The sequence below is a fragment of the Chelonia mydas genome, chromosome 6, assembly GCF_015237465.2.
Source record: "Chelonia mydas isolate rCheMyd1 chromosome 6, rCheMyd1.pri.v2, whole genome shotgun sequence".
NCBI classification, from domain to species: domain Eukaryota; kingdom Metazoa; phylum Chordata; order Testudines; family Cheloniidae; genus Chelonia; species Chelonia mydas.
Window position 1 is genome coordinate 30,001,695 of NC_051246.2, and position 13,942 is coordinate 30,015,636.

The 13,942-nt window shown below is 42.5% G+C and overlaps 1 protein-coding gene across 4 annotated transcripts in view; it reads right to left on the reverse strand.

Moving 5' to 3' along the window:
• Positions 1-11,561, reverse strand: part of OSBPL5 (oxysterol binding protein like 5) — a 219,860-nt gene extending 208,299 nt beyond the window's left edge. For 2 of the 4 annotated variants that reach the window (XM_043548818.1, XM_043548817.1), the window contains exon 1: positions 11,077-11,561. In XM_043548818.1, coding sequence (XP_043404753.1) covers positions 11,077-11,172 — 96 coding nt within the window. In that variant the 5' untranslated portion in view covers positions 11,173-11,561. Of the gene's footprint in view, positions 1-10,025; positions 10,536-11,076 lie in introns of those variants that run through there. The other 2 variants (XM_043548816.1, XM_043548825.1) reach the window with 2 other exon arrangements.
• Positions 11,562-13,942: the final 2,381 nt, after the last annotated feature.

Consider the following 13,942-nt stretch of genomic DNA (forward strand, 5'->3'; position numbering starts at 1 on the left):
GATGGTTGGGGACCGGGTGTGTGGGAGAAGAGAAATGAATGGAGCCAAGGCTATACCACCAGCTGTGCTGGAATAGGGGGTCAAGGTGTTGTAACTTTCAACAGCAAAGTACAGCTTCCCCTGGAGCAAAGGGGAAGAAGGGAGGGAACTGAGCCTCAGAGATGCCTCTCTGAGGCAAAGTGCCTCCTGAAGCTATTCCGAGGACAGCACTGCACATGCAGCACCCCTGCTTCTGGGCTGCGCCTGAAGGTATAATCTAGCCCTTTAGACCTATTTCCAAAGCCATTTTCACTTTGAGTGCCTGGTGATTTCCCTTTAAAAACTGCCACTTCCCTAGGGCAGAGCACAAAGTTTTAAAAGTGATGAGATATCTTTTGGGAATCAGTGTTGCAGTTTATTAATGGGGAAACTACACTATGAAGTCCCACACTGGTCCATATATGCTTTCACAGTTGGAGAAAAGCTTCCTTTTCCAGCCTTGGCTACAGTAATACAGCACAACTATTCATTACCCTCATCACGGAAAAGGCCCTCTCAATTTAGTACTTAATATAATTATGGCAAATTAAAAGTGCTTAGAAAAGGAAACTCTTTCCTTTCCAGAGCTACTACTTTACCTCTCTTAAACCCTGTCACTTGAAAATGGGCCTACGTATTTAATAGAGTGACCTTTCTTTTCTTGTTTCCGCTCAGTGAGTAGACAGCTCAGACGTTAGCATGGAGGAGGTTTAAATTCTATTTCTGAATTTAATGTTACATGTCCAAGGGATAACTAGAGAATAGCAGCACAATGTTCCGCACATATAGCTAAGAAGGCTTCAGTTCCGACACCGAGACAGCTGTTAGAAGGCAATTTTCATCTCACTTGCATTTGCGCACATTGACCTCAGTTAAGTTTCCCCCTTTTCACAGAATCATAGAACTGGAAGGGACCCCGAGAGGTCGTCTAGTCCAGTCCCCTGCACTCAAGGCAGGACTAAGTAATATCTAGACCATCCCTGACAGGTGTTTGTCCAACCTGCTCTTAAACAGCTCCAGTGATGGGGATTCCACAACCTCCCTAGGCAATTTATTCCAGTGCTTCACCACCCTGACAGTTAGGAAGTTTTTCCTAATGTCCAACCTAAACCGCCCTTGCTGCAATTTAAGCCCATTGCTTCTTGTCCTATCCTCAGAGGTAAAGAAGAACAATTCTTCTCCCTCCTCCTTGTAACAACCTTTTATGTACCTGAAAACTGTTATCATGTCCACTCTCAGTCTTCTCTTCTCCAGATTAAACAAACCCAATTTTTTCAATCTTCCCTCACAGTTTATGTTTTCTAGACCTTTAATCATTTTTGTTGCTCATCTCTAGACTTTCTCCAATTTGTCCACATCTTTCCTGAAATGTGGCACTCAGAACTGGACACAATACGCCAGTTGAGGTCTAATCAGCATGGAGTAGAGAGGAAGAATTACTTCTCATGTCTTGCTTACAATACTCCTGCTAATACATCCCAGAATGATGTTTGCTTTTTTTGCAACAGTGTTACACTGTTGACTCATATTTAGCTTGTGATCCACCATGACCCCCAGATCCCTTTCGGCAGTACTCCTTTCTAGGCAGTCATTTCCCATTTTGTATGTGTGCAACTGATTGTTTCTTCCTAAATGGAGTACTTTGCATTTGTCCTTATTGAATTTCATCCTATTTACTTCAGACAATTTCTCCAGTTTGTCCAGATCATTTTGAATTTTAATCCTATCCTCCAAAGCACTTAACTGAAGAAAGGATTCAAATTTGGCTACAAATAAAAATGTGTATCTTTGCAGTATGAGCAATTTCAGACTAATGATGTGGTGTTAATGTGGTTTTCCTTCAAAAGATACAGGGTGATATCCTGGCTCCACTAAAGTCAATGGCCAGGATTTGACCCACAGTATCATCAGTGAAACAGAGAAGCCAAGAGGGGGATGTATATATATATAATATGTTTGTATGCCAGTTAACTGCATGATATTAAACTATAAGGGCTCAAAGGTCCTGCAAACCTTTACTCACATTTGTAGTCCCTCCTTAGGGAAGAAAGCCCATTAAAGTCAATGAGACATTCCATGTGAGTAGGATTTGTAAGACTGGACTCCGCGCTAGTTGGTTTTGCACCACAGAAGGCTGTGAAAATCCCAAAATGAGAACTTTCCCAGAAGCCCAGCCCATCTTTAAAGCAAGTAACTTGACAGCACTATGGGAAAAAGTGATAATTTGCCTGGAAGCAGCTATCCAAGTGACACTCTGAAACATGGTGATTTGGTGTTTTCATAAAGAAATAAAACATTGGCTTGTAATATTTGAAGTGCTATTGGAAATATCATTTTTGACACAGTACGTTGATACCGGTCATAAGAGGAAATGTCCTTATTGCTACCATTGTTCAACACTTGAGAGAACATTACCAATAATTAGCAGCAGCTCTTTATTAACTATGTGTCTTGTAGATAACAACGAGATGCACGTTAACACAATGCAATCACTTGAGGACAGCTTTATAGCAGAGAACAACATATTGTGCTTTTCTGGGAAGGGAAATTTCAAGCACTGCGGGGATTATTTTGGTAAAACTGCTTGAGTCACACCGTCCGTTTGTTGTATTTACAGCGTTGCTCACTTGCTTTTCTCATCTAGTCCCTACCTACTTTATACTCCCTCATGAAGATGTACCTGGTCATAGAAAGGGCAAAATTGGAACAGTTGCACAATCTCTCCCCTCATCTGATCGGCAGTCATTATTCTCAAAAAAAAAAAAAAGGAGTAATTGTGGCACCTTAGAGACTAATAAATTTATTTATTTATTCTGTCTCTTCTCCATCATGAGGCGCATTATAAATAGTGTAAAACAGATACACTGGGCCAAGTTAACTGGATTTACATCAGGCAGGAAAACTGGTCCATTATAAACAGAATCGCAAACACAAATATTTTACTTTTCCGACCCCAAACACCTATGTCCCTCTCTGGACTGACAATAGTAGAAATCTGTTTGGAATGCAGCTCAAATTATTGGCCTGGCCTGCTAATGCTCCAACCCGAATGAGATGAATTCACTGTTTGGAGAACGCCTTCTTAACCTAAGTAAGGATTTTCCCCTTTATGAGAATTTTTTTTAAAGCTAATGTTGTTCAAAGCTGAATTGACTTTGACTCACATATAAAAGAAAAAGGCCACAGAATCAGAAGAAATCCACATATAAAATAAAAAGGTCACAAACTTTTTTTCCTACAGTGACGAAGAGGGGGAAAGGTTCTTAATATCAGTTACAGACTTACAATACAGTGTGGGGTTTCCTTTTAAAGCAACGTGGCAAGAGAAAGCTGAGAGATTCATCTTATAAAATGTAAATCTGTTCTACTTGTGCTTGTGCCAGGAGCTTATCAAAATGAACCCACTAGTCCAGTAGTAATTCCAGTGGTAATTTCACATCAGACTTCCAGGGATTTTGTGGATCATTCAGCAGCCTTTCCTCAGTGAATAGCAACACATTTGCAAAGATGTTAAAAAGCCTTGGCTCCTTAGAGTCACATCCCGCTGCCTTAAAAAAATTATTCAGGGTATGTGCCAGACAATTTTCAAGACAGGGAGAAATTGTTCCTTCTATTTTGCCAAGATTTCCCATAATGACTAATAGCTAGCCACACCATGCTGTACAGCAGAGTTCCCTAACCCTAGTGAAGGAGACGTGTAAATTGTTTACCAACAGACTAGAGGACTGTGTCATTACAATCAAAGAAAAGAGCAAATGAGCTGAACAGCTGCCACACTGGCTTCTGATTTTTTTATTTTTATTTTTATTTTTTGGTGTGCTCTCACTGGCACTCACCTACAACTAACAAAAATCACGACCTCTTTGTAGCACTGAAAAAAACCCCAGCAGCTACCGGAGCTTCTACTGGTACTGCGTTAGCGTGGGTGTAAAAATATTTTTAGATTAATCTTGACTTTCAATTTGAAAAAATAATCAGCTAACAGCATTCAGATTGTTATCTCAGGATTTTATTTACATGCATTCCTCAAAACCACACAACCTCCACTATAGCTATACAAAAAAAAATGGCTGCTTTTAGCCACATTCTGCATCAAGGACTCTTCTGATGCAGAAGTTGTGCAGACAGTTACCACCTGTTGTATCTTTATTTGGGGAGGAGGGTACTAATTAAGGGAAGAGTTAATTGAAGAAGGATGGTTTTATGGTTAAGGCAATTGATTGGGACTCCAGAGATCTGAATTCAGCTCCCGGTTTTGCACCATGCTTCCTGTGTGACCTAGGGCAAGTCATTTAAATTCTTCTGTGGCTCTGTTCCCCATCTTGTAAAATAAAGATAATAATCCTTCCTTTTTGCTACCCTTAGTCTGTTTGACTGTATGCTCTTCAGGACAGAGATTGTCTCTTAGGCTATAGCCACACTAGAGAGCTTACAGCTCTGTGCCGCTGAAAGTTCACTAGTGTAACCGTTTTAAGCTGACAGAAGAGAGCTCTCCCATTGACTTAATCTATCCCCAACAAGTGGCAGCAGGTATGCTGATGGGAGAAGCTCTCCTGCCAACATAGCGCTGTCCACACCAGTGCTTAGGTTGGTGTAACTTATGTTGCTCTGGGGGTGGGGGTGGCTTGTTCACACCCCTGAGCAACATAAGCTACACTGACATAAGTGGTAGTGGAGACATAGCCTCACTGTGCGTACATACATCTCCTTGTACAACGGGGTCCGAATCTCAGTTTGGACTTCTAGGCACTAACAGCACACAAATAATTGAATTACTATGATTTCTTTGGGGGGATTTTTATAGTAAATGTATTTGATTTTTCCTGTTTAATTAATCAATACTGAGCTCCATAAGTGTACCAGTGATAGTCGATGCTAATTAAGGCTACATAGTATTTCCAATCTTAACACTCCCATTCCAGGGCTGATTGCAGTGTGTTACTTTTACTCAGTAACACAGATACTATATCGTTCAAATGGAAACTGAATTGCTGCAAAACTGTCACTACACTAGAGTTGATTTACAAAAGGGCAGAGTTTTGTTTTGAATATATTTCATAAACATTGAGAAGGCTGCTTTAAGCACCAAGAAAACGTTATTGATCTTGGCTCATAGCAAAGAATTACAAGAGATTCTCATATCTTAGAGAGCGAAAAACTGCATAAGAACAACTTGCTCCCATCAAAGGTGCTGTACCATGAACATTATATTTTATAACTGAAAAAAAAAAAAAAAGAATCCCAAGCTAAGACTTTGTACGTGTTAGTTTTCAGTCCAGAGCAAAGTTTTGTCTCCACATTACAAAGCCCACAAACCAAAGGGAGTACAATGGAAATATTGACACAACCTCCACTATAGCTATACAAACATAACACAAATAATCTGAGATTTCAGAGCACTCCAAAGGGAAGGCTCGGTCTCCAGAACAATGGGTACCTTTTAGTTTATCTTTATCCACCTTGCTAATTAAACAAGTAGCCTGGCAATTCTGGCTTGGAAAAATCCTCTTTCATCCTTATGAAGGCCTGAAGTCATGTAGAGGCAACATTAACAAACATATCAGTCAGATGCTACAAATTCTGCAGACTATTCCTTCTTAATCACCCAGTTTCCTTATGTTACACAGATACCTGCACACACAGTATCTGGATCCAAATACACGTACTATAAAAGGCCTTTAGACAGTATGTGGGAATAACTGATATAAAGTCTCGATCCCTGGATCCATCTTTAATGAAGCATTCTAAGTCTGGATATGTTATTTCAGGATTTTTTGTTTGCATGTTCTCTCACTTGGAAGCTGGGCAGGAAGGAAAAAAATGTTGCATCCATAGATCTTTTTTGGCTCCTGCCATCTGCAAAGTGGCAGCTGACGGAAATGTTTGAAACAGCCTTGTCAGAATGCTGGCTGGAAATTTACAGTATGCTAAAATGTGTCAAATTATCATCATGGCAGCAGAATGTGGGTAATAAACTTTGCAGTCAGGAAAAGTGTACTTCAAGAGAGTAACTGATTAACAGAGATTCAGAAGCGAGAATTAGGAATGTTTATAAAGTGGACACCAAGATGACAAAATCAAGGCAGCAGGCATTTCTGCTTAGTGGAACTTTGTTTGTTCTCTGGGGTCTACAATTTAGGAGCTCATCCTACAGAGCAAGAGACAGAACGTGGAAAAGTTTGGAGGTGCTGAGCACTGTTCCTTAAGTGCTAAGGAACTTAAGGTCAACAGCTGCCCAGAGTGTGCTGAGAAGAGGGTGAAATTTAGCCATACCATTCTGAGCCAGGTTTGTCCTCTGACTTTCACACAAAAATCTAGAGGAGTGTCGAGAGGCCAGTTAGGTACACAGCAACCACATTGCTCCATAAAAATTACTACCAGCTTCACCCCTAGTCGCTTCTTGTAGCAGTGTGCTCAGTGTCGGGAGTCATGCATTCTGGAAAGCACAATGCAAATCCCAGCACAGGCAGTCTGGAGAGCACCAGCCATGCGTAAGAACAGCCGCAGTTCGAGACATGAGGGTAAAACAGGCCACTGTAATTCCTTTCCAAAAGGACACATTCTGATTGCCAGCTGCCCTTTCTTAAGATGTATCTTGTTTTCCTTTACAATCTCCTTAGTAACCACTGCAGGAATGTGTGCACACCTGAAATGTGCTGCAAGAGACATCTTGCCACAGAAAGCGGAGCCATGAAAAACAGCAGTTTTCACTGAGCAAATCCTGTGATAATGCACACAAGGCAGAGAGGTAACACTAATGAAGAAAACCCCAAATTAGGCTTCTTGCCCTTTAACAAAGTGACTATAAATTGCAGATACGGTGGCTGGAATAGCTTTCTACTGGCTTGGTAAATCAGAAGCAGGTAAGCACCATGCCCAGGATACTTGGTAGCGGCTTAATTTGTGCTGCCTCCTAGTTGCCCTAGAAGAGTGAGGGCCTGGTCCAATAGCCACGGAAGCTGATGGGAGCCTTTTCATTGACTTGAATGGGCAATGAATGGATCCCCTAGACAATGAGTCAGTTGAACGCTAAATCAGACTGAGTAAATACTGTAGCATAATATAAAATAAGCAGGACTAAATTCTATCCTGGAATGCAGGTACTACTGATTTCAAAAAGATCCCCCTGGGTATATTCAGGGGCAGAATGTGGCATTAACCTGAAGGTATTGCAGATTCCAAACCATAAAAGCTTTTCCGGGGCTCTTCAGAGAGACTCATCCTCTCTTATGCTCTGTCCAGTAACGCGCCTTGTTAAACACACAGCCTAGTAATAGAAACTGAAATTCTGTTCCTCTCTCCCACTCAGCTCATGATTCAATGTTGCAATAAAACATATGGAAATTAAACGTAGGGGCCATAAAAAGAATACAGAAGCAAATCCTTCCCTCAGCTATGTTTGTGCAACCCACATTGAATAAATCATTCCATAACCTCAGTACATTTACACAAGACTGAGGTCTCCAGTTTCCAAATGAAACCCAGATTAAGGTGCCTGTTTAAATCCTATTTTGCTGAATCAGACAGAACGTATCCTTGCAGTCCATGTGGGGCAGAGGAACCACAGGGATGTAGCTTCCAGCCAACAAAGGGACAGGAATACATTGCAAACCCCACAGATTTATGACCCAGTTCAGATATTATCTTTCACCTTCACCTTCATTCCAGGGTCCCTCTCACCAACAATGGCTGAGTGGCTGCCATTGTTTGCCCACTCCCAGTGCAATCTGTGAACCACTGTCAGAGTTTCACCAAGCCTATAGGGAAATGCTTTGGGCAGCATTAACTGTCTGCAGGTTTTTGGTGAGAAAAAGCCTACCTGTGGAGAGAGAGGGAAATAAGGTTCAAAGGACAGCTCCCCCCCACCGGGCACTTCCCTCCTCCATTGCCTGGCCTTGCCTTCTGCGAATTTGTGTGTCAGGGAGAAAGATGCGGGGAGGAAGGGCATCCCACAGAGGGGAAAATAGTGACTATGTGAACCTCTGCAGCTTTGTTCCTTTCTGCCCTGTCCTCTGGGGTGAAATGAATGGGCCAGAGTGTTGAATTTGGGTTGGGTGACATGAATGTGTTGATGGTAAAGGTTAGCGATTTGCTAGTCCCACACTGATCTCTATTACTAGTTTCAGATTATTCTGTACAGCACTTTTAGTCTTCAAAGCAATTGACAAATATAGGTCCTGATCCTCCAAACTATTAAACACATGTTTAACTTTAAGACCATTTACTTCACTGGGACTAATGCTGGGTTTAAACTTAATCACAGGCTTAAGTATTTGGATCAAAGACATAACCTACCTACCCTTCATATTACAGGAAGTGCATTGAAAATGGGTCCCACCAGCCAGACATAATGTATTTTGAAAGGAAACTATGTCACTTACAATAGGTCTCAATTCCTTTTGCCAAAACTGACAGTCTGTTCAAATCCACCTCTAGCTCTAGTATAAAGGTGCTCTGAGTGTCTGATTGATTAGTTGTTGGAGAAAGAGTTGAACTACAGTATTCTGACTTTTCACTGCTCCCACTGCTAAATCCCAAAGTGCAACAAATGCACTTTAAAAACAGTAATATGCTCTGTATGTGCTGGCCTTGGTGAGCCATTTCACAAGCATGAGTAAATTTAGCCACTATGCATTTCAGATCTTAAAGATTTTTGATTATTTTGCTAGTTGAGCATTCCAAGCTCTTCTAATGTATTTCACATTGCCTCCTTAGCTCTTGTTTACAGATATATAGATATAATTTTGTAGGTAGCTAAGCTGTGCTGTCAGAGAACAAGGTATAAATAGCCGGAGTTTAAATAAAGATCTATTGTAACAGTGGACCTTTAGGTTAAACTCATTCAGAAAGGAAACTATTCTCTTTTATATACAGAAGTGACAGCTAGAATTAGTATACATTTCCCCTTCAGCACAAACACAGCCTTTCCTAGGATGTAACAAAACTGTGATCTGGATAAACAGGAAAATTCCATGGTTTCGTGTTTGTACAAATAGAACCACTATGGGGTACTGATTCTAAGAACAATTATATTCTCTGGCATATGAATGAAAACAAAAGCAAATCCACGTAATTGTGCAGTCAGATGAGATCTCATTTAAAACAAAAAGAAAAGACTGAGTTGTTCTGTAATTATGTTCTTCTTAACACAGTGTCCCAGCTTTCAATGAGATTTTGTTTTCTTTTGTTTTCTGTACATCTTAACTCAGGCAAAATTCCTAGTGATTTCAATGGGGATTTTTGCATGAGTAAGGAATGACAAGTCAGTCTCCACAGGAAATGAAACCTCAGTTTCACCAAGTGTTTTCTTAGAAGTATGGCTTCTAATTGCAAGTGTGGAACTGTGGACATTTTATTTTTTTTTAAAGACAGCAGTGATGCTATGTTGCTATGAATGACAAAAATGCCACAGAAAAACAAGTGCAACATTCATTTAATGTGTGAAGATAATGGCATCATAAAGCAAGTATTGGTGCATTTCTTGTCTGATTCACTGGGGAATGGATACATGATGCATGTTATATGTTGTCTACACGGGCGCTATTATTATGGTCTATTGAATTTTTGTGAAGTGCAGCTTAAATATTTGTACCTGTGCCCCATGCAAAGGATGGGTAGGCATTTCAAAAGTAAAGTATTATACAAATTAATATTCCTGAAGCTTCTTTGCAAATGTTAATATTCTGCCTGGGAAGGATTCCCATATTTTCAAAGAAATAGATCCCAGTGATTGCTGAATGCTCCATTGTGTGGGTGCATTTCGAGAAGCGCAGACTCTGAATGATGTGAGGTTGAGTTCACAAGGATTTAACTGCTAGCATTGGCAGGATTCAGTTATTACTACTGCATTAATAAAAGAGAGGCAAGACTGTAAAATCTTATCTTCAACAGCACGGGTATTGTTCGTGGGGAGAGGGAAGATCTGCCCGTTCACAAGGCATAAGAAATCTCAGCTATCTCAAATACACACACACACACATTTATGGCCAGCAGAAAGGATGCCTTACCTTCTCAACGCGTAATCCCTGACAGCTCAGGCCGACAGAGCCCCTGCCCCAAATCCTGCTGGAGATCAGTGGAGCAAATTTCCCATGTCCTTACTGCCTCCTCCTCACCATAGTAAAAAGTTCCTCTGAACACCTCTCCACCGGGTGTCTGACATGATGCCCAGCTCGGCGGTGGCTGCCAGCCTCCCTCCCCCGGTCTTGGATGTAAAGATCCTTCTGTGGGGCCAGACACGTTTCCCCTGCCCCCTCCTCCGACCTGTCACCGTCACCAAGTCTCTCCCAGGCACGGCTGTGCTCTGTCAGTGGCAAGCAGCCCCCTGCCTTTCCCGAGCAGTTGTTGCTCCCCTTGCCCTAAACCCCTTCAGTCAAAACACACTGGCTGTTCGCGCGTTAGCCGGCCTCTGGAGCTGCTGCCCCTTCCCGGTGCTAGTCGGAGGGGCGGCAGCGGCGGCGGCGGCGACAGACAGCGCGGAGGAGAGAGGCATTTACATTAGAACGCTGTACAGCTGTTTGAGGGAGGCTGCAGCAGGAAATACCAGAAGACTTATCCAACCACATTACAAAGGGGGGGAGCTTCTAAAACCTGGGCAGGATCATCGAATCCTGGATTGGATTTTAACATGGTGTTTGCCCACTTTTATAATTGAATCGGGGGGGTAGGGAAGGGGGATTACTTTACGTGAAAAAATAAAATAAAATAATAATAATAATAAAAAAGACATCAGGAGCAGATCAATGTGTAGCAAAGAGGTATTTACCCAGGAGTGCCGGGTATTGCTCACCGAACGTGGAGTTTTTAGCACCCTAATAAACCCTCCTCTGCCCTCTCTTCCCCCAGAGTTTGAGCCTTTCTTTCTCTTAGACGTTCAAAGCCCGCGGAACAGAATATGGGAGCAGGCGTACGCAGCCAAGGGACATGCTACCCCCTGTTGGACAATCAATCTCCAAAAGAGGCATTTAATTCAAACCTGAAGCAACTGGGGAGGGGGGAGGCAGAGGCCAAAGTAAAAGGAAGCCAATGGCGAAGGTCTTATCAGGAACAATAACTTACCTTTGATTTACACGCCGCTTTACTCTGCGAAATACACAGTTTAAAACCCTCTCTAATCCGGCACTCTCTGGTCCGGCAACATCCATGGTCCGGCATGATTTCATTTTCTGGTTTTTATGCTTTGATCTACTTATTTCCTTGTGCCAACACAATACAATTGTGTAACGCCACTAACACGGTGTTATGAAGACAGCCGGCAAGCCTTGGCGAGGCTGCGTTGCAAGCGTTGTTCCGTTTCTTCGCCTCGGCGAGATACAAATAAAAAGAGACCCGCTGGCTACAGTATTGGCCTCCCGTGGTTCGGCAATTCTCTGCTTAGGCACCGGTCAGGTCCCGAGGGTGCCGGACTAGAGGGGTTCAGCCTGGAGAATAACCCTGGAGGTGGAGGTCATGTAACTCTCCTGTAGCAGGCGTAGTGGAGAAGACACCGCTTTGAGCTGTGTGCATTGCCTGGTAGCAGCATCACCCAAACCTGGCCAAATGACACTGCCTGCCCAACGCTATCCCACATGGTCTCCTCGGGCTATGCAGTGAATCACGCTCTGAGAACACGCAGGAGTAGTGACACAATGGCCATTCTTATTCCACCCAGGGCTTGACAAAGCCCTGGCTGCGATGATTCAGTGGGGGATCGGTCCTGCTTTGAGCAGGGGGTTAGACTAGATGACCTCCTGAGGTCCCTTCCAACCCTGATATTCTATGAGTCTATGATCCAGCGTATGGCTCTGATTCAGCATAACACTTAAGCACATGGTTAAGTTTAAGCATATGAGTAGCCTCACTGAAGTCAATGAAAAAAAGAAAAGGAGGACTTGTGGCACCTTAGAGACTAACGAATTTATTTGAGCATAAGCTACAGCTCACGGAAGCTTATGCTCAAATAAATTTTTAGTCTCTAAGATGCCACAAGTCCTCCTTTTCTTTTTGTGGATACAGACTAACATGGCTGCTACTCTGAAACCTGAAGTCAATGAGGTTGCTTACATTTTTAGGTTAAGCACGTTTGTGTGTTTTGCTGAATTGGGGCAAAAATGCAGCAGGGCGTCCCCAGGAACTACAAAATCTTTTAAACACCGTTACTTAGCTTGTGAGTCAACAGACATATTACTAATCTACAGGCTTCCAGACACAAATGATTCCTTAAAGAACTGATAGAGATACTGACTTATATGGCAGGGAAGTCCCCAAAGCTCATTGTCTTGAAAGACCTCAGCATCCATGCTATGACACCTCTGATGCTATGGGCCAAAAATCCATACTGGAATCCACTCTAGGTCTCCTACAAGCATTACCCAAATTTATGCATAGAGCTGGGCATACCCTACCCCTAGTCAGATTTCCACTGAATACAGAGGACACAAAAAACACTCCTATGTCAAGGACATAGGTACACATAAGAACTCGAGCCTCAGAGCAGGATGACAGAGTACCATCCTGGTCCACTGCTCATAGATCCCATCTTCTCAAAGAAATCTATGACTGTCCAACTGGCCAAGTGGAAGATCTGGTGAAACCCTAGAATCATACACTGAGCACAGCTATAGTTACACAGACATCTAAACAGCACTCCCCTTCCCATCAGCCCTGTAAATCACCATGGGTTTTTGATGATGAAGAAGGAGCAAAGGAAATTTGAACATCAATGATGGAAATCACAAGAAGAAACAGACTTCAACTCAAGACCTGCCTGCAAAAATATCATTTTTCTCCTCAGTCATCACAGCGACTAAATCATGACCAGCAGAACTTCATAAGTGGAAAATCGTTTAAGCAACCCTAATGGCCACCTCACTACCTGGGAAGCTTCACAGTCTGAAGAGCTGCCAACCGATTTCATGGAGAAGATACCTGAATCTAAGATGATCTCCCCAGACATCAGGAGGCATAAACCAAAGCCAGAACTATCCTCTCGCTTTCCAGTCTTTGGCCCATTCATATAAAAAACACATCCTAGATGTACTACAGGGAATCAAAACTACCTCATGTGACCAGGTCTATGACCCTCGTGTTAGTAAAAGACACCTGAGATCACCAGAGCCTTCTCCTGATGAGAGCTGAGGGAATAACTGATTTTTAGTTTGGGAGCCGAACTGAACCCCCCCCCCCCCCCCCCCCCCCCCGCACAATTGGTTTGGTTCCAACCTGAACTGAAGAATTTCAAAAAAAGAAAAGGAGTACTTGTGGCACCTTAGAGACTAACCAATTTATCTGAGCATAAGCTTTTGTGAGTTACAGCTCACTTCATCAGATGCATACTGTGGAAAATGTAGAAGATCTTTTTGTATACACACAAAGCATGAAAAAATACCTCCTCCCACCCCACTTTCCTGCTGGTAATAGCTTATCTAAAGTGATCACTCTCCTTACAATGTATGATAATCAAGTTGGGCCACTTCCAGCACAAATCCAGGTTTTCTCACCCCCCCCTCCCCCCCCCCCCACAAACCCACTCTCCTGCTGGTAATAGCTTATCTAAAGTGACCACTCTCCTTACAATGTGTATGATAATCAAGGTGGGCCATTTCCAGCACAAATCCAGGGTTTAACAAGAACGTCTGGGGGTGGGGTGGGGGTAGGAAAAAACAAGGGGAAATAGGTTACCTTGCATAATGACTTAGCCACTCCCAGTCTCTATTCAAGCCTAAGTTAATTGTATCCAATTTGCAAATGAATTCCAATTCAACAGTTTCTCACTGGAGTCTGGATTTGAAGTTTTTTTGTTGTAATATGGCAACTTTCGTGTCTGTAATCGTGTGACCAGAGAGATTGAAGTGTTCTCCGACTGGTTTATGAATGTTATAATTCTTGACATCTGATTTGTGTCCATTTATTCTTTTACGTAGAGACTGTCCAGTTTGACCAATGT